Source organism: Nerophis ophidion, linkage group LG13, assembly GCF_033978795.1.
Source record: "Nerophis ophidion isolate RoL-2023_Sa linkage group LG13, RoL_Noph_v1.0, whole genome shotgun sequence".
In the NCBI taxonomy this organism is placed as follows: Eukaryota; Metazoa; Chordata; class Actinopteri; order Syngnathiformes; family Syngnathidae; genus Nerophis; species Nerophis ophidion.
Window position 1 is genome coordinate 40,999,654 of NC_084623.1, and position 21,950 is coordinate 41,021,603.

General features: G+C 38.0%; 1 protein-coding gene across 2 annotated transcripts; it reads left to right on the forward strand.

Annotated features, from left to right (window-relative positions):
- Positions 1 to 1,291: 1,291 nt before the first annotated feature.
- On the forward strand, positions 1,292 to 17,913 carry tagln (transgelin). 2 transcript variants are annotated; one of them, XM_061918944.1, is made up of 6 exons: positions 1,343 to 1,457; positions 6,261 to 6,303; positions 9,621 to 9,809; positions 9,925 to 10,096; positions 16,084 to 16,186; positions 17,379 to 17,913. In XM_061918944.1, the coding sequence occupies exons 2-6, from the start codon at positions 6,292 to 6,294 to the stop codon at positions 17,515 to 17,517; spliced, it is 615 nt and encodes a 204-aa protein (XP_061774928.1). In that variant the 5' UTR covers positions 1,343 to 1,457; positions 6,261 to 6,291; the 3' UTR covers positions 17,518 to 17,913. The 2 variants fall into 2 exon arrangements, with proteins under 2 accessions (XP_061774929.1, XP_061774928.1); XM_061918945.1 differs by lacking the exon at positions 6,261 to 6,303 and having other exon boundaries at positions 1,292 to 1,457.
- The last annotated feature ends 4,037 nt before the right edge of the window (positions 17,914 to 21,950 follow it).

A 21,950-nucleotide genomic window follows, 5' to 3' on the forward strand; every position in this document is an offset into this window, starting at 1 on the left:
AGGTGATGTAACACAGTGGTGAACATGCCCTTTCCCAACTACTTTGTCACGTGTTGCTGGCATCAAATTCTAAAGTTAATGATTATTTGCAAAAAAAAAAAATGCCTATCAGTTTGAACATCAAATATCTTGTCTTTGTAGCATATTCAACGGAGTATGGGTTGAAAATGATTTGCAAATCATTGTATTCCGTTTATATTTACATCTAACACCATTTCCCAACTCATATGGAAACAGGGTTTATAAACAACCAAATAAATGAAAAGTTATCTCTGAGGAGACAAAAAAAAAGAAAAAGGGAGGCTACCCGGATAAAAGGACAGTGAAGGATCAACATAGGCCTGGCTTTCACTTGCTGGTGTGAGCTCAAACATGAAAAAAGTATTTTCTTGCTGGACTAATAAATACCTTTCGATGCTCAAATCAAAATGATAATGCTAATGTTAGCTATCGGAAATTAGCGTGGAAGCTATGAATTGAAATTAAACTATCCTGATATTTGGCAGTTCCACACTGACACGACCAGCCACGCAACCAACGCATAAGTACTGTATAAAGAAAATCAATGCATTGACTGCAAACCACAAATACTAAGTTTGAGTAGAATACGTAGGTGCCTACTGTGGAAAGATCAGTTTACTGATCTTTCCCCAGTGTGAACCTTCTTGTGGTCATCCTTCAGGCAAAACACTACCGCTTTGGTCCATTCCAAAACTGAAAGGTCATAAATGTGGGGCTTTAATCTAGGAAGCATCCTTCCGTAGTCCTAAAACATGTTTGTTAGCTTTATGTCAGACACGGGAATGGCGGGCATGCGAATGGTTTTATGTTGCGATCAGTCCAGGAAGTACCCCGCCTCCTGCCCCCTCCCTCCTCAAAAACTGTGCAAAGACGTCTCAGCAATGGAATGTAGTGGAAATTGCGTTCCTCCAACACACAAACGCACACGCACACACACGCACTTCATATTTAGATTTATTGTCCTGAACGAGGAAGGATTTCTTTCCACTTTTTGCCTTTGCGTATCAAAAAAAAAAAAAGAACCCTACAGTATGCAGATGTTGTGTCTCTGTGTTTCCAGCTCTCCCTGACGCAGCAACTCTAAAAGAGAGTGAAACATTTGAAGAATTCCTCCAGAGCAAACCAAGACTGCATGACTGCTGCCTGTTCTCTGTGTGGAGGAGCTCTACCCAAATAAGGCCGGGCTTTTTAACTGCGCTGATGGAGTGGGAAGCAGTGACAGGGAGCTGCTAAAGGCCATGCCCTTTTTAGGACGAACTTCCCATTTTTTGCCCCCCCTTCTCATCTAAACCTCCTATTTCCCCTTGATACTCCCTCCGTTGATTACGCCCGCCCTCTCAGACGGTACTATCATTAAGTCATCGGCCCCTTTTAAGCAAGCATCCATACTCTCACCACAAGCGGCACCAGCAGAGAACTCCATCTGTTTCCTCACAGTGAGTGCAATCCTCTTTTATTCCTGCACATGCAGTCCACAAGTTCATTAGGGGGCTGCAGTTCTGTGTCTTAAGCGTACAACTTATCGCTGTATGAACTCCAACGTGTGTTTGCTGATGATTTATTGTAAAATATGCATCTTTGTTTGTCTTAAGGAGCATTTGAACTTCTGTTTGGAATTACACTGCAATTGACAACCGCACGATAGTTGGCTATGTCAGGAGTAAATGAAGTAGAAAACACAGCAATGGATCTTGAACAGTAAATGGACAAAATGTAGAGGTTTTTGTCTGCGCTCGGAACAAAGCAGCGAAAGGAAAATGCAAGCAAACCAACGCCCACAAGTTCAAGTGTATCGCTGCAACTCAAGGATTCTTACACAAAGCATCAAGAGCGGTGGTGGCATGACGCCATGTACACTACCCACGGGATGCTACAGCTGGTAAAACGCTGGTTTCCTGTTCTGGCTGTAGGTCAGGGGTGTCCAGAGTCGGGCAGTTTTTAATTGGCCCTTGACATTTTTAAAAATAGAATAATCTCACAATTAATGAATCATATTATTAGATGGATATTACATAGATTTGCAATGTCACAACACAAAGCGTCAGGACAATATCCGTGCAAAAATGAGTGAGGAGACTGGTTTGCTGGTACATTTCAATGGGACTTTACAAAACCCTGCATCAGTTATTTAATTTTATTTTTAAGCAAATAAAATATGTGCATTCAAGCAAAACATTTAAATACGGTTCATGTGTGATCAATTATGACAGTGTATAAGCTATGGCTTTTTTAAATTATGCAAGCAATTAAATGCATCTAATCAGATTATTTTATAAATTCAAAAGTGAGAATAATCTGAAAATAATCTAAAATTATGCAAAAAAAATAATCGTATGACGGTATTGATTTTAATTATTAATGACTGAGCATGATTATTGGTTAAATATGCCCCCAAAAACTGCTTAACATGTAGTTAGTTCAAACTACTTTAATTATATTAATGATTAATAGTAAAATGATACTAGTGATATTAATATTATTATTACTATTACAAGAAAACAAATTCACAATATAGTTTAGATCAACACAACCCCAAAAAAGAAATAAATATTATTACTATTGTATGAACTATTACTATTAATATCATTACTAATAATAATATTCCAAACAGTTGTTTTTTAGTTCAAATGTACCCCTCAAAATATAGGAAAACATATGTGATAAACTGTTGTTATTATTATATTACCTATTACTATTATTGTTAATTTAAACGTTGGTCAGCAATATAGTAATTAGTAAAAATGTACCACCTTAAAATTTAAAAACTGTACTACAGCTTTGCTATTAGAATGTGATTAAAAACTAGAATTAAAATTAGTTCCTGATAGTTTCTAAGTGAGAATTATTAGTTAAATTTTGCAACTGAAAAAAAAATCATCAGATTTTTTTTTTTATTGACCAAAAATATCCAACGCTTAACTAATATCATTATACTAACAATATTATTAACTAAAACAATTACTATGAGGGAAAAATAGAAAAGCATGTTATTATTTTAAAAGTATTAAGGTGTCAAGTTGTGTCATCAAGGCTAAAGGTCATTGTACAAAATTCGTATTATCAGCAGAAAAAATGACTTTTGTTATTGGTTTGCCAAATGAATAACAATTCTAGTTTTAGTTCAAAACAAAGTCATAAAAGATTTTTTTCAAAAGTGATAACAGTTAGTTTAGTAGTATCTTTGGTAATGACTTTACACTGTGAATTGGTTGAAGGGTGTTTGATAATCAAAAAGGGGAATGTCAAAGTATCCTCACATTTTTTTCTGGAAAGGTTTGGGCACCCCTGCTGCACGCAGAGTCACCATGGCAACAGCAGCAAAACACAGCTGTGTGGAAGAAGAGACGAATGAAGAATAGATGTGGTAAAAGTTCTAAATGTGGGCTGCAGCAAATCAAGACTTAAAGCTGGCTGAGCTACTTACTAATCAGCGGATAAAACCAACCAACACATAGAAATGTGCAGCAACAAATATAGACAGCAGTGCTGTGTGATGTCTTTTCATACCTTAAAGGCATTTTGGGGGCACAGCCAGACAACACTGAAAATTGTTTGGCAGGTCATCTTGAATTATGGGATGAATTTCGTGGATTTTAAACAGCCTAACCCACAGAGACACACATAATTGTGCTGAAATCCCTGGGCTTTATTTATAGTGTTTTTATTCTTCTTGTCCTTTTCGACGCATAATAAGCTTGCGTCCAGCAAGGGTCCTTTTTGAAACATTTATTGCATTAAGGAGGCTAAAATTAATCCAATGTGCGTCAATACTGTAATTAAAAAAATCACCGTATTCCCTTGAATTGCCGCCGGGACGCTAATTAATTTAAAACCTCTTACTCCTGCGCTTACCAATGGCATGCGGTAAAAGTAAGCATGCGCTAATTATTTTAAAACCTCTTCTCACTCCGGCACTTACCAAAGGCATGCAGTAAAAATTTGAGTGTGATGTAAGGATACTATCATTAAAAGCACATTTAATACAAAAAAAAAACGTTATTATGGTCTGACCTTTACTTATAAATGAAATCCATGCCAGCTCCTTCTGATCAAAAGCATCGCTAACTTGTTTATCCTTATCTTTCTTCAGTTTTAAAAGTCTATCTGTCTCGATGGAGATCTTCCTTTATTACCTCCTGCTTCGATTGAAAGTCCAGTTTAGAAAACTGCTATCAGACCGCTGTTATCAGTTAGCTCGGCTCCTCAAGTGCGGGGGCGACAACAGAATTATCCTCAGGTAACTCCCCCTCCCGTTCTGCTTCGTGGGTGATCTCTTTATCCCACCGCTGTCACCATGAAGTGTTATTGTATAAATAATACACTGGGTATTTAGGACTGGAACATGCTTTATTTCAGCCCGGTTGTTTAAATAGCCAGCATAGGTGTTACATCCTAAAAGGTTCGTTGTGCACCCGCCGCGTCATATCCGTCCCAGCTTAATTCACGTCACTCATTGTCACTTCTTCTGCAGCCGAGTAGTTGCAAGAAGGATCACCAGCGCCCTGTACCACCAGGAGGCGGGAGTCACTTAATGACTCATATTTGACAGACGCAGCTACGGTATTGTGACGGTCTCAAGCTGTCGTCTTGTGGGTTCCCAGGAGCACCAAGGAAGGACATGGTTTGAGCAGTTTCATTTTTTTTATTTTTCAATAAAACCTCAGTCCAGGTCGCTTTTCCGCTCCTCCTCTCCGCTCGCTCGCTGTCTCCTCGCCGCCATCTAGGGCCGGGCTAGAGCGTGCCCTGCATGTCTGTCGGACCGTGGGCTCCACCTCTCCACAGGTGCCGGTATATTAATAAAATATAGCTGCTTACTTTTCTTTTTAGCATACCGGTATTCAAAAGCTTGGACCTTAAATCTTACTGAATAGCTCTTAATCTTCTTCCCTTTACGCGATTTCAAATTACCGGTATTGATATCAGCCTCCTCCATTTTGAAAATGATGACAGGGGAAGTGTCACTCGTGACATCACGAGTTTGACCAGGCGGTAAAACTAAGCATGCGCTAATTATTTTGCGAAGCGAGTTTGACCCGGCAGTAATTCAAGGCAGGCGCATACCATATGTCCGGCGGAAATTCAAGGAAATACGGTATGCACAAATTTGGCAAACAACAAAGTAGTCAAATAGTTATCATAGTTGTCCAAACATTTTTTAAATTTTTTCTTAAGACACAACAAAATTATTCTTCTTCCAAAAAAATTTTTTTTTAGTTTGTAAACAACAAATATGTCATGTTTACAAAAAACTAATGTTTTTTTTTTAACTTTTGGCTTTTAAATTTTGGATGCTGGCGGGCCGAATCCAGCCTGTGGGCCGTAGTTTGAGGACCCCTCGTGTAAAGTCTATCTGATACATGTGAGATTAGAGGATTAGAGGATATTGCAAATCATAATAATACACAATTAATATCATGATTATGTTATTATTAGTGCATCTCCTGGGGGTTAAGTTTCGCCCTGTCTTTAAAAACTAACAACGCCTAGGTTTCTAACTTTATTGGAGGGTCTTTGAACACAACACAGGTATGTGCAATGAGAGAAAGAGAGAAAGTGAAAGTTGTACATAACTTACTCCTATGCTGCCACAGACCGATTTATTATATTTTTACCTTTCTTCTGTCACCTCATCCTGTTCAAAGGTGAGCTTTGATGGTGTTATAACATCTGTTTTGAGCGAAGTGTTCATCGTTAGGCCTTTCTGCCATATTTGTAACCATATTATTGAACTTTCACAGCTATATTAATTCAAAATAAATATTTATGATGTGTTTTTAATAACTTACATTTAAATGTTAAGAAAATAAATCTTCAAACTTTACAAAAGCCCCCTGAAAAGAACATCCGAAGCAAACCAGGTTGAAGTGTCAGGCCTGTGTTGGCCTTCCCTCTGCAACCAAACAGCCTGTAGTGCTTTGATTAATTGACAAGCAGCTTTTTTCCACCGATAAGGAAGAGGTGTCATGTCTCATTGCCTTTTTACCTTCACTTCCGAAGCGCTGATGATGACACAATTGCCAAATTTGGGCGAAAGTTACTGATCAAACATGTGTTTTTTCCGGACTAATTTACATAATTCAAATATATGTATGTAGGGTGAAATCCATCATGTAGACACATTAAATGTTCCTTTTCTTGATTTCTCCGCATCGTAGCAACGCAGGCTCCTGGAAGCAGCTTCACCTACCAACTGTTGATGCTTTAATCCTTCCATTTTTTTTTTTTAACCTTCATACTAGGAACAGGAAAGTGAAGTGACCCGACGTCAAGATGGCAGCAAAGGTTGGCTGGTGCAGACAGCACATTGCTAAGGGTTTTGCACTTGGCTGCTGGCCCAACAGCGATTACAGCAGCATTGAGCCAAAAAAGGGATGATGGCTCTGTTTGACAAAGAAGTGCGCCAATGCAAAGATGGCTGAATCAGAGCTCCCTTTGTGCACCACTTTGCCTCAGACACCCAAAAAAGACAAAATGGTGTGCAGTCGGGACCTTTTGCTGTTAAGACAAAAGTGCTGAGCATCTTTGCTTCATCACACGCTTGTGACATGCATGTCAAAGATGTTTTTTCTGACAGGTTGCTATTAGAATTAGTCAGCAAATGTTCATCGCTCAGTCACACATGCATGTTTGAGCTTCAAACCACATCCAAATATGAGCGTATTGAGTATGCACAAAAGAGTGGAAACTCCAAAGTCGAAAACCATCTGTTACTGGCTGGCTTCAAAATCTGAACTTGTTTTTAGCATACGACATAAGCGGGCCATCATTAAAACCTTTATTATTATTTCTCACTGTTACACAAATAACTACTCAGTGGCCTAGTGGTTAGAGCAGGAGCAGGGAACCTATGGCTCTAGAGCCAGATGTGGCTCTTTTGATGACTGCATCTGGCTCTCAGATTAATCTTCGCAAACATTGCTTAACACAATAAGTAATGAATAATTCCACTGGTAATAAGTGTTAAAATTAACATAAAAAAAAAAAAAAAATTCTCATGCATTTTTATCCATCCATCCATTTTCTACCTCACCTGTTCAAGAAGTCAAGAATGGTAAGAAGTATTTTATTCATTATTAGTTAGCTTCAGAATAAAAATGTTATTGAAAAGAATAACAGACATGTTATACCCTAATGTTAGTTTTACATAAAAATGCACACATTTAGTTGTATTTAGTGTTAAAAATATATTATATGGCTCTCACGGAAATACATTTTAAAATATTTGGCTTCCATGGCTCTCTCAGCCAAAAAGGTTTCCGACCCCTGGATTAGAGTGTCGGTAGGTTGGGAGTTCAAACCCTTGCTGAGTCATACCAAAGACTATAAAAAAAATGGGACCCATTACCTCCCTGTTTAGCACTCAGCATCAAGGGTTGGAATTGGGGGTTAAATCACCATAAATGATTCCCGGGCGCGGCACCGCTGCTGCCCACTGCTCCCCTCACTTCCCAGGGGGTGATCAAGGGGATGCGTCAAATGCAGAGGACAAATTTCACCACACCAAGATATGTTGAGCACTCTTTCATGAATGTACCTACATAAAACATACATAAAGTAAAACTACTCACCATTTGAAGAAACGAAAAGGAGAGGGAACAGGAATACTTACATGTTTGCAGGCCCTGAGGCACAAAAACATTTTTAATTCGAATAAGTAATTGTATGCTCAGCGCTAAATAATATAGCGATAAATCATATTTTCAATGAAAATCATGAGTGCCTACATGTTATATCCGTTAGCATCTGTTTGGTCAAACTGATACTTATTGCATTGCTTATTTTGCACTGAACATTCCTCAATTCAATAGTTATTATCCCACTATAATCACAACGGAGACCAGGACAAAGAAAACACTTGAGAGTTGATCATCAAGGTCAAATGTGTCAAACACAAGCCCCAGGGTCGTGCTACATCGTTTTATGAGGCCTGCAAATCAGTGGTTCTCAAACTTTTTTCACCAAGTTCCACCTCAGAAAAAACTTGGCTCTCCAAGTACCACCACAATGACCAGCATTGAATTAAAGTAGCGTAGTAGGCTTAAGTATTCATTGAAAACAATGCAGAGATTTAGTATATTAAAATTTTTGGCCACTGTAACAATACACAGTTTAAATAAGGGAATCTTTGACGTACCACTAGATCAGGGGTTGGCAACCCAAAATGTTGAAAGAACCATATTCGACCAAAAATACAAAAACAAATCTGTCTGGAGCCGCAATAAAATTAAAAGCCATATTACATACAGATAATGTGTCATGAGATGTAAATTGAATTATGAGGACTTAAAGAAAACTAAATTAGCTCAAACATACCTACAAATGAGGCATAATGATGCAATATGTACATACCGCTAGCCTAAATAGCATGTTAGCATCAATTAGCTTGCAGTCATGCAGTGACCAAATATGTCTGATTAGCACTCAACATAAGTCAATAACATCAACAAAACTCCCCTTTGTGCATTCATGCACAACGGTAAATGTTTGGTGGACAAAATGAGACAGAAAAAGAAGTGGCATTAAACACGTCTTAGAAAGTCGGAGAGAGTTATGCATGTTAAAAAACTACGGTGAGTTCAAGGACCGCCAAAATTAGTAGGACAAAACGGCACTCGCCAAATACTTGAAACGGTGAAGCATGTTTAATATAAACAGTGTGCTTTATAACAATTAGGGAGGTTTGTGTCATGTTTGTTCTCCTACAGAAACCATATTTTAAAAATATATATGTTTTTTCCCCTCATCTTTTTCCATTTTTCATATATTTTTGAAAAAGTTCCAGGGAGCCACTAGGGCGCCGCTAAAGAGCCACATGCGGCTCCAGAGCCGCAGGTTGCCGACCCCTGCACTAGATAGAGTCCATGTACCACTGTTGATATAGGTAGCACAGTTTGAGAATCACTGCTGTAAACAATGTGCGTCAATACAGAACTAAATATATTCCTTCTTTAGATTTTGACAGAACATTTGCATGTACTGCATTCAATGTTATTTGTCAATATTAGTTAACCATACATATTATCATATTGTATATCCCGGACATTTTTTTATTACAATATTGCTTAAATATCTGCTTGTCACCCTGACTTATGATCATTTCAAAGCAAGTAAGCCATCAATTTATACGTACAAAAGATATAGTAATCAAATCCAAAGGCAATTGTGTAAAAATATCATGAGGCGATCATACATTAATAGGCATTAATAGTACATTAATAATTATATTTGTAATATATAATATACATAATAATATTACATTAACAGTACATGTATATTCACTGTTAGTTACATGAGGGAAGCAAAAGCTGCGATGCGGATGTGAATAAAAAAAATGTAAAAAAAGAGTTTGCCACCTTATTTAGTTGTTTACTGAGCCGAGGTTTCTTTGTGGGACTTTTGAGGCCTGTTTTGCCAAACCCAGAAATTTCTGTCAAATTGGAATGGACTTTGGAGGATCCACTTGAAATCAATATTTGACATCATACTAGAAATAATTACCTGTAATATGAAAAAAAGTAAATTGTTCAAATATATACATATTTAGATGTATTTTCCACATTATCAGCCCACTTTTTATTTACCTGTTTGAATCATTTCAGGGAACTGGCATGGCAAACAAAGGCCCATCCTACGGCATGAGCCGGCAGGTTCAGGATAAGATCGAGAGCAAGTATGACACGGATCTGGAGCAGATTCTGGTGGAATGGATCTCCCGCCAGTGTGGTTCTGGTGTCGGGAGGCCAGACGCAGGCAAGATAGGATTCCAGACCTGGCTGAAAGACGGATGTGTGAGTGCACCTGCTCTTGGTTATCAGGCGTGCATTTATCAAATGATCACTTACTTCTGGCGAATACTGACAGTTAACGAGCCTTCCGTCCATCACTTTTTTCCATACCCTCCAGGTTCTTTCTGAGCTGATTAATAGTCTTTTTTCTGGAGACAAACCAGTGAAGAAGATACAGAGCTCCACCATGGCCTTCAAGCAAATGGAGCAGATCTCTCAGTTCCTCAATGCTGCAGAGAAGTATGGTGTCACCAAGACTGACATGTTCCAGACTGTGGACCTCTGGGAAGGTAAACAGGTCTTTATGTGTCTATTTTTTATTAAAATAGGTGAGTCCAAAATATAATTATTTTTTTTGTCTACAGACAATACCTCATAATGAAAGTTTGAAAAGTACATTTTTTTAAATTTTGCACATTTTTCCCAAAAAAAAAATAAAAAATCATATGTACATAATTATTCACAGCCTTTGCCCCATACTTTGTTGATTGACCCTTGGCAGCAATTAAAGACTCATGTCTTTTTTTATACGATGTCACAAGCCTGGCACAACTATCTTTGGGCAGTGTCATCCATTTCTCTTGTCAGGCTCCATCAGATTGGATGAGAAGCGTTGGTTTTCGTCTAGGATGTCTCTGTTCATATGTATGTGTGTGTGTGTATATATATATATATATTAGCAGCAATACCATAACAATGCAATCCAATTCCAAAACCAAACATGACCCAGCAACACTCAGAACTGCAATAAACAGAGCAATTGAGAGAAGACACAAACCTGACACAGAACAAACCAAAAGTAGTGAAACAAAAATGAATATTATCAACAACATTATCAATATTAGTTATAATTTCAGCATAGCAGTGATTAAAAATCCCTCATTGACATTATCATTAGACATTTATAAAAAAAAAAAAAAAAAAGAACAATAGTGTCACAGTGGCTTACACTTGCATCGCATCTCATAAGCTTGACAACACACTGTGTCCAATGTTTTCACAAAGATAAAATAAGTCATATTTTTGGTTCGTTTAATAGTCAAAACAAATTTACATTATTGCAATCAGTTGATAAAACATTGTCCTTTACAATTATAAAAGCTTTTAAAAAAATATATACTACACTGCTAGCATGTCAGCAGACTGGGGTAGATCCTGCTGAAATCCTATTTATTGAATGAATACAGAATCGTTTTGAATCGGAAAAATATCGTTTTTGAATCGAGAATCGCGTCGAATCGAAAAAATTAATTATCGAATTGTGACCCCAAGAATCGATATTGGATCGAATCGTGGGACACCCAAAGATTCGCAGCCCTAATATATATATATATATATATATATAGGCCCTGCGATGAGGTGGCGACTTGTCCAGGGTGTACCCCGCCTTCCGCCCGATTGTAGCTGAGATAGGCGCCAGCGCCCCCCGCGACCCCGAAAGGGAATAAGCGGTAGAAAATGGATGGATGGATATATATATATATATTTTTTTTTTTTTTTTTTAATTTATTTTTTTTATTTATTATTTTTTTTTTTTTATATTGTATTTGTGGTAATCAATCATGGTTTTACGATAACTATTAATTGTCGGAAATTTTATCATGGTTAATTATAAATACTAGCATTAGTTGCATCCCTAATTAATCTTAGCCTTTTTTCCACGAAATGTTTTTAAACTACAAAAAATGGAAAAACAGAGCAAAGACGTGTAAGGTGGCAAGAAAAAGTACACATTTAGATACAAATAATTGTTGATACTAATAATTAGTCAAACATTTAATTTATTTAATCAGAATAATCAAACATTTGGGCCGCCAACATTAGAATTCTTAAATATTGACTGTAATATGAAGCATTTGATTATCCTCCGTTAAGGCTAGTTATGGAGGTTAACTCAACCAAACCAGTATCTTTTGGGGCTCTGGTTCCCTCTCCCATCATTCTTCAGCCTTTCTGAAAAATGGAATGGTAAAAACCTCATTCAGGATTTGGGTTCAGTTTAAGCATTATTTTGCTTTGCAGACTATTTCTAGTTGTGACGGTTTGCTGGCATCGTGGTGGGGTTTTTGTTCTCTCGAGCATGCAGTTGAGAGGGACACAGCGTGAAGGTAAGAATGATGATTTATTTAACTATTAAAAACAGACTAGGAACAGAAAGACTTGCACAAAGGCACTAAGACAAAACAAACAGAAAGCGCTAGCATGTAAGCTAGGGACATAAACAAGGCAGGAATAGCATGGAAGCTAACAAGTATCAAACAGTTTTTACCGCAATGCGGGAAGAACGACGTCACCTGTTGCATCAAATGGCAAATGAGAATCCGAGAACGAATGGCAAACAAAGGCAGTCTGAAATAAGGAGATAATCACGGAGCAGGTGTGTGAGAAACATAAACGGCAGGTGACACAAATACGTAACTATAGCAACGGAAACAAAACAGGAAGTGCCACCAGGAACTAAGGACGTCGAATACAGATGTGATACAAAACAGAACAAAAACCAGAATATGCCATGATCCAAGTAGTGGATCGGGACACTAGTCTTGCACCCAACACTGCTAATCATGCTTTCCCTCCCTCTCTTGTCATGCATGTCTGTTTAAGGTGGTCAGGTCTGAGGATCAACAACACTTAAGATGTATACATTGACAACACTGTTGCCTCTTTCCAGTGACTTTGTGATAACATTTTCACTCTCGAATCAACACTTTTTAAAATATCTAAAGATCGGCAGTTTTGTTCGTCATACATTGCCTTGGTTTCCAGACTGACACAAATTTGGATGTATTTCTGACACTGCCCTGAGTCTCTGAATCCCATTAAGTCACTTTGGAAAGAGAATTTAGAAGTGATCCGATCTGAGGGTAGCTGGACAGAGATTTTAAGTCGACTTCTATTTGTGCAAGACACAGCGTCATTCAATGCAAGCTAATACATCGTACTTAATATACCAAGGTTGGACTCGTTGAGATGTATGATGGCATATCTGTGTTATGCGATCGGTGTAAACAGGGTCCGGCTTATTTATTACATATGTTTTGGCTCCGCCCATCCCTGTGCTGGTACTGGAGATAAATATTCAGTACTTTTTCTGAGGTCACTGGCGAAAGGAATGAACTGAATCCTTTAAGTGGACTATTTGGGTTAGCCTCTCAGTCATCTTTCCCAAACAAATCCAAAAAGAATCTTGGAGCTTTTAGTAATCTGTCGGCTAGACAACTCATTGTGTTAAATTGCAGCACCAGCTGGCTTGGAGAAATGTGTTATTCCCTCAAACTGAAAAAGATTAGGCTGACATTGAACGGCTGTTCTACACAATTTCAAGAAGTATGGGGCACTTTCTTTAAATATGTAAGAGAAACTGATCTTTAATTTTTTCCCCTGACTAAAATGCAAACTCCATAGATAATAAGCGTTTAGGTTATTTTTTTTTTTTTTTACTTTTTATTGTTGTATTTATTCAATTTAAATTAATTTATTTACTTATTTTCATTTATTTATTTCCCTTATTTTATGTTTTATATTGTGTGGGTGTCCGGTTTTTGGGTGATTACATTCCTGTAATGTGTATTTACCATAAAAACTCAACAAACAAAAGTTAAAAAAAAGAAAAAAGATGATCAAACATTTTAATTTCGATTAATCGTAGTAGTGAAGTGAAGTGAATTATATTTATATAGTGCTTTTCTCTTGTGACTCAAAGCGCTTTACATAGTGAAACCCAATATCTAAGTTACATTTAAACCAGTGTAGGTGGCACTGGGAGCAGGTGGGTAAAGTGTCTTGCCCAAGGACACAACAGCAGTGACTAGGATGGCGGAAGCGGGAATCGAAACTGCAACCCTAAAGTTGCTGGCACAGACGCTCTACCAACAGAGCTATGCCGCCCCGTAGTAAATTACTTGCATAATTGTAATTATTTAAAAAAAAGACCCCAATATTTGTCAGACTGCATACACCAACATTTTGAAATGTTTTATTTGATTAAATTTCATTATTTTGCTTGAGCAGTTTAGAACTAATTGTGATCACTAATCTGCATTTACACCTGATTTTTTAAATATTTTAGGGGATTAATCACATGTATTAACTTTGACAGCCCTACTAGTCATAGGTCTTGTCACAGAGTTGACCAAGTATAGCATTTAAATACAGACAATATAATTGGAATTAGTAGCTTTTTTCCAAATGAAAACATTGAAATAGCTCAGGTTTACTCATCAAACCTTTGTGATAAATGTATAAAATATAGAAGTACTTCCACAGCAAACTTTATTTGAATTGTGGACATTGGATAAATCAGTGCCAGTCATAAAACAACACAGGGCAATTTTTTACTGATCATTTTAGTCTTAAGTGTAAAAATAGGTTAACCACAGTTAAGATTACAACATAAACATAAATTCCAGCCAAGAGAGCCAACTCCACCCTCGGCCGCCCACCAACTTTCTCGGCCTGCGTCTAGTTCGCATGGATGAGCGAGGATTACTAACATTCACATTAACATGAGTGATGGTTTTATTTTTTTCTTTACAATGTGCAAAATATTGGTCCAGAGCGCATCAGCTTCTCTGGAATTAAATTTTGTACAAACCCCGTTTCCATATGAGTTGGGTAATTGTGTTAGATGTAACTATAAACGGAATACAATGATTTGCAAATCCTTTTCAACCTATATTCAATTGAATGCACTACAAAGACAAGATATTTGATGTTCAAACTCATAAACTTTATTTTTTTTTTGCAAATAATAATTAACTTAGAATTTCATGGCTGCAACACGTGCCAAAGTAGTTGGGAAAGGGCATGTTCACCACTGTGTTACATCACATTTTCTTTTAACAACACTCAATAAACTTTTGGGAACTGAGGAAACTAATTGTTGAAGCTTTGAAAGTGGAATTCTTTCCTATTATTGTTTTATGTAGAACTTTAGTCGTTAAACAGTCCGGGGTCTCCGTGGTCGTATTTTACGCTTCATAATGCGCCACACATTTTCGATGGGAGACATGGGCCAGGAAAGTACCCGCACTCTTTTACTACGAAGCCACGCTGTTGTAACACGTGGTTTAGCATTGTTTTGCTGAAATAAACAAGATAACGTTGCTTGGATGACAACATATCTTGCTCCAAAAATTGTATGGACCATTCAGCATTAATGGTGCCTACACAGATGTGTAAGTTAACCATGCCTTGGGCACTAATACACCCCCATACCATCACAGACGCTGGCTTTTAAACTTTGCGCCTATAACAATCCAGATGGTCATTTTCCTCTTTGTTCCGGAGGACACCACGTCCACAGTTTCCGAATATAATTTGAAATGTGGACTCGTCAGACCACAGAACACTTTTCCACTTTGCATCACTCCCTCTTAGATGAGGTTGGGCCCAGTGAAGCCAGCTGCGTTTCTGGGTGTTGTTGATAAATGGCTTTCACTTTGCATAGTAGAGTTTTAACTCGCACTTACAGATGTAGCGACCAACTGTAGTTACTGAAAGTAGTTTTATGAAGTGTTCTTGAACCCATGAAGTGATATCCTTTACACACTGATGTCGGTTTTTGATGCAGTATCGCCTGAGGGATCAAAGATCTGTAATATCATCGCTTACGTGCAGGGATTTCTCCAGATTCTCTGAACCTTTTGATGATTTTACGGACGGTAGATGGTAAAATCCCTAAATTCCTTCCAATAGCTCGTTGAGAAATGTTGTTCAAAACTGTTTGACAATTTGCTTACAAATTGGTGACCCTCACCCCATCCTTGTTTGTGAATTACTTAACATTTCATGGAAGCTGCTTTTATACCTAATCATGGCACCCACCTGTTCCCAATTAGCCTGCACACCTGTGGGATATTCCAAATAAGTGTTTGATGAGCATCCCTCAACTTTACCAGTATTTATTGCCACCTTTCTCAACTTCTTTGTCACATGTTGCTGGCATCAAATTCTAAAGTTAATGATTATTTGCAAAAAAAAAAAAAAAAAAGTTTATCAGTTTGAACATCAAATATGTTGTCTTTGTAGCATATTCAACTGAATATGGGTTGAAAAGGATTTGCAAATCATTGTATTCCGTTTATATTTACATCTAACACAATTTCCCAACTCATGTGGAAACGGGGTTTGTATGATTATTATCCAAGCTTGTTTGGATCCTTACAATGTAACCCCATATGTAACATAGCACATAATAACCACATAATAGTAACATAGCATGGCACTTGAACATTTTTTGGTTGAACTCTAAACCAGACTGTTTATTTGTGTGCAGGCAAGGACATGGCAGCAGTGCAGAGGACCCTGTCAGCCCTCGGCAGCTTAGCTGTCACCAAGGACGAGGGCACGTACCAAGGCGACCCAAACTGGTTCTTCAAGTGGGTGACGACATAAAACGAATCGTCACTTTTTTTCTATTTTTAAAGGCCTACTGAAATGAGATTTTCTTATTTAAACGGGGATAGCAGGTCCATTCTATGTGTCATACTTGATCATTTCGCGATATTGCCATATTTTTGCTGCAAATATTTAGTAGAGAACATCGACGATAAAGTTCGTAACTTTTGGTCACTAATAGAAAAGCCCTGCCTTTACGGAAGTATGTGCGCGTGACGTCTCGAGTTGCAGGGCTCCACACGTATTCACATTGTTTATAATGGGAGCCTAGAACAAAAAGAGCTATTCGGACCGAGAAAACGACAATTTCCCCATTAATTTGAGCGAGGATGAAAGATTCGTGTTTGAGGATATTGATGGCGAATGACTAGAAAAAAAAAAAAAATCAAGTTAATGGAAAAAAAAGGCGATTGCATTGGGACGGATTCCGATGTTTTTAGACACATTTACTAGGATAATTCTGGGAAATCCCTTATCTTTCTATTGTGTTGCTAGTGTTTTAGTGAGTTTAATAGTACCTGATAGTCAGAGGGGTGTGTCCACGGGTGTCTTGAGACCAGTGTCTGAGGGAAGTCGACGGCAGCTTTATGGACGGCGCAAGCTCAGCTGATCTCCGGTAAGAGGCGACTTTTTACCACAATTTTCTCACCAAAACCTGCTGGTCGACATTTGGTCGGGATCCATGTTCGCTTGACCGCTCTGACCCATAGTAAAGTTTCACCTCCTGGAATTTTATACAAGGAATCACCATGTGTTTGTGTGGCTAAAGGTTAAAGCTTCCCAACTCCATCTTTCTACTTTGACTCCTCCATTATTAATTGAACAAATTGCAAAAGATTCAGCAACACAGATGTCCAAAATACTGTGTAATTATGCGGTTGAAGTAGACGACTTTTAGCCGCGAGTTGTGCAGCGCTAATATTTCCTTACAGTCTGCGACGTCACGCGTACACGTCATCATTCCGCGACGTTTTCAACAATAAACCCCGCGGGAAATTTAAAATTGCAATTTAGTAAACTAAAAAGGCCGTATTGGCATGTGTTGCAATGTTAATATTTCATCATTGATATATAAACTATCAGACTGCGTGGTCGGTAGTAGTGGGTTTCAGTAGGCCTTTAAGGGGCTTCAAAAAAAGGTGTAAAAAAAATAAAATAAATTGTGTCTCACAGGAAAGCACAGGAGAACAGGAGAGATTTCTCCGACGATCAGATGAAGGCAGGAAAAAGCGTCATCGGGCTGCAGATGGGGTCCAATAAAGGAGCCAGCCAGGAGGGCATGAGCTATGGAAGGCCGAGACAAATCCTGTAAAAATCCTCCAAAACCTATTAGGTCACATCACTCTGATGCACATTTTAACGTCAGTCCCTCCTATTAAACCCATTACTGCTTCATAGAGTGTCTGTTTTCTAATAAATAATAAATAAATAACCCCCCCTCCAACACAAATCACTCTTCTGATGAGCCTCGCCTTGCTTTATTCCCTCACTCCATTTAAAATACAAACAGCTGAATGAGTCCTGTAACCAATCCTGTACAATTTGACAAAATACAGCATATTTTCCTCATTTTGGACACGCAAATGTTTCCATTAATTATGGCACAAACACGGTAAATTCTTATTTACACCCCCTCCCCGCTCTTTGCCTGCTGTATCAGCACTAATAACTTTTGTACATTTTCATATTAAATCATGACTTGAAAATACATGTGCTGTGTGATTTATAAACACAATGTTACAAAATAGGAGTATTTTTCTTCACAAATCCTAAATCTGCCATTTTTCAGTGATATGTACAGGGACGGATTTAAGATTGACAATACCTAAATGAGTGATGGTTTTATTTTTTTCTTTTATGTGCAAAATATTGTTGCAGAGAGCATCAGCTTCTCTGGAATTCCCTTTTTGTATGATTATTATTCAAGCTTGTTTGGATTCTTATTTTGCCATCATTCACTTTTTTTTTGGACCATAACTTTACAAATAGTAAGACAACATTTTGCTGACGGTAAGCTAACATTTTATTAATAGTAACCTAACATTTTAGTTGTAGTAAGCTATCGTCTTACGAATATAGTAAGATAATATTTTTAAATAGTAATCTAACATTTTACAAATAGTAAGCCAACAGTTTATTAATAGTACTGTGGCATCTTACAAACCCCGTTTGCATGTGAGTTGGGAAATTGTGTTGGATTTAAATATCCATCCATCCATCCATTTTCTACAGCTTATTTCCTTTGGGGTCGCTGGAGCCTATCTCAGCTATCCTTTTCAACTCATATTCAATTAAATGCACTACAAAGACAAGATATTTGATGTTAAAACTAATAAACTTTTTTTTGTTAATGTTGCAAATAATAACTTAGAATGTCATGGTTGAAACATGTGCCAAAGTAGTTGGGAAAGGGCATGTTCACCACTGTGTTACATCACATTTTCTTTTAACAACACTCAATAAACGTTTGGGAACTGAGGAAACTAATTGTTGAAGCTTTGAAATTGGAATTCTTTCCCATTCTTGTTTTATGTAGAGCTTCAGTCGTTCAACAGTCCGAGGTCTCCGCTGTCGTATTTTACGCTTCATAATGCGCCACACATTTTCAATGGGAGACAGGTCTGGATTGCAGGCGGGCCAGAAAAGTACCCGCACTCTTTTTTTACGAAGCCACGCTGTTGTAACGCGTGCTGAATGTGGCTTGGCATTGTCTTGCTGAAATAAGCAGGGGCGTCCATGAAAAAGACGGCGCTTAGATGGCAGCATATGTTGTTCCAAAACCTGTATGTACCTTTCAGCATTAATGGTGCCTTCACAGATGTGGAAGTTACCCATGCCTTGGGCACTAATGCACCCCCATACCATCACAGATGCTGGCTTTTCAACTTTGCTTCGATAACAGTCTGGATGTTTGGCTTCCCATTTGGTCCAGATGACACGATGTCGCATATTTCCAAAAACAATTTGAAATGTGGACTCGTCAGACCACAGAACACTTTTCCACTTTGCATCAGTCCATCTTAGATTATCTCAGGCCCAGAGAAGCCGGCAGCGTTTCTGGATGTTGTTGATAAATGGCTTTTGCTTTGCATAGTAAAGCTTTAACTTGCACTTAGATGCAGAGATTAACTGTATTTAATGACAGTGGTTTTCTGAAGTGTTCCTGACCCCATGTGGTGGTATCCTTTAGATATCGTTTTTTGATACAGTGTTGTCTGAGGGATCGAAGGTCACGGTCATTCAATGTCGGTTTCCAGCCATGCCGCTTACGTGGAGTGATTTCTCCAGATTCTCTGAACCTTTTGACAATATTATGGACCGTAGATGTTGAAATCCCTAAATTTCTTGCAACTGCACTTTGAGAAACGCTGTTCTTAAACTGTTTGACTATTTGCTCACACAGTTGCGGACAAAGGGGTGTACCTCGCCCCATCCCTTCTTGTGAAAACTGAGCACTTTTTGGGAAGTTGTTTTTACACCCAATCATGGCACCCACCTGTTCCCAATTAGCTTGCACACCTGTGGGATGTTCCAAATAAGTGTTTGATGAGCATTCCTCAACTTTATCAGTATTTATTGCCACCTTTCCCAACTTCTTTGTCACGTGTTGCTGGCATCAAATTCTAAAGTTAATGATTATTTGCAAAAAAAAAAATAAGTTTATCAGTTTGAACATCAAATATGTTGTCTTTGTAGCATATTCAACTGAATATGGGTTGTAAATGATTTGCAAATCATTGTATTCCGTTTATATTTACATCTAACACAATTTCCCAACTCATATGGAAACGGGGTTTGAAATAATTAGCTAACATTTTACTGATAGCAAGCTAACAAATAAGCAGAATAACGTCAAAACACTTTTAAAATAAGATTCACAAACCTGAATCATCCCCTGTTTTATCACAGCTGATGTTGTCGTCAAACTGTCCTGGTTCTGTTGTTGAAAAATGTTCTTAATGTCCATGTTTAGAGTAGGGATGTTTCGATCAGGGCTTAATGCTTCCAATTCAGATTCCGATCGCCCAAGATTGACACTAGCATTTTCAATATATGTATGGTGAGTGCTATTGACAGTTTAACAATATCAACATACTATTTAAACTTGTTCTTTATTCTGTTTTATTACATACAATCAGAAGAAAGTCAATAGTACACAATAACTAAACAAAGGTAAAAACTACTATCAGCTACTCATTTAAATCACTTGGTTTTCACCCACAAAGTCCTCTGTGTCCAAGGAATTATTGCCTGAGTTTGTGAACATGAACAAAAACAACAAAAAAAGATTAAGAAAATAAAACTATCCACCTGACCTGGGAGTCTGCAACACGCGGGTCTGGTGCCACATGCGGCTCTTTCATGCCACATGCCGTGGCTCCCTTTGGCTTTGAAACAAAATGTCAACAAATAATGGTTACTTAATTAGTTACATTTATTTAGCTATTTTTAATCTAACAGTTGTTATTTTGGAGAGTTCTGGTATCTTATCATATGATAATAAAACATTTTGATTAATTGTCAATCGATGGTAGGTAGGTAGGTCTTTATTGTCTTTGCACAAGGACAATGAGACTTTGTTTTCAGCACAAACCCGATCAAGATTAGACAAACAAACAGTGTACAGGGTGACAGAACAGGAACGCTGATGGGTCGCCACAAGGCGCCCCGTAAAAGAGGGGAAAAAGGTAAACGTTGGTGGAGGATGAGTAGAAAAATACAATCTGGCCCCTTAGGAGCCCAGACTGGAGTGGGAAAAAACCTCCATAGCAAAGCACATACGAATATTACAACATACATTTTGAGACTTGCAACAGAGGAGGAGGGAGTGGGGGCTACGGTGGCAGGCTGCAGCTCCCCTAAGGGATTCACGTACAGTGAGTGGGGCGAAAAGGTATTTAGTCAGCCACCGATTGTGCAAGTTCTCCCACTTAAAATGATGACAGAGGTCTGTAATTTTAAACATAGGTACATTTTAACTGTGAGAGACAGAATGTGAAAAAAAAAATCCGGGAATTGTCATTGTAGGAGATTTAAAGAATTTATTTGTAAATTATGGGGGAAAATAAGTATTTGGTCAACCATTCAAAGCTCTCACTGATGGAAGGAGGTTTTGGCTCAAAATCTCACAATACATGGCCCCATTCATTTTTTCCTTAACAATTATTAATCGTACTGTCCCCTTAGCAGAAAAACAGCCCCAAAGCATGATGTTTCCACCCCCATGCTTCACAGTAGGTGTGGTGTTCTTGGGATGCAACTCAGTATTCTTCTTCCTCCAAACACGACGAGTTGAGTTTATACCAAAAAGTTCTAATTTGGTTTCATCTGACCACATGACATTCTCCCAATCCTCTGCTGTATCATCCATGTATCCATTTTGGTATAAACTCAACTCGTCGTGTTTGGAGGAAGAAGAATACTGAGTTGCATCCCAAGAACACCATACCTACTGTGAAGCATGGGGGTGGAAACATCATGCTTTGGGGCTGTTTTTCTGCTAAGGGGACGGGACGATTGATCAGTGTTAAGGAAAGAATGAATGGGGCCATGTATCGTTAGATTTTGAGCCAAAACCTCCTTCCATCAGTGAGAGCTTTGAATGGTTGACCAAATAATTATTTTCCACCATAAGGGAATAAGCTGTAGAAAATGGATGGATGGATAAATTAAATTTTTCACATTCTGTCTCTCACAGTTGAAGTGTACCTATGAAGAAAATTACAGACCTCTGTCATCATTTTA

Bases quoted from the DNA above. Each gene is read 5' to 3' on its own strand.
- tagln (XM_061918944.1), top strand. The intron at 10,097-16,083 runs GTAAACAGGTCT...ATTTGTGTGCAG, and splicing joins GACTGTGGACCTCTGGGAAG to GCAAGGACATGGCAGCAGTG. The intron at 16,187-17,378 runs GTGGGTGACGAC...TGTGTCTCACAG, and splicing joins GACCCAAACTGGTTCTTCAA to GAAAGCACAGGAGAACAGGA.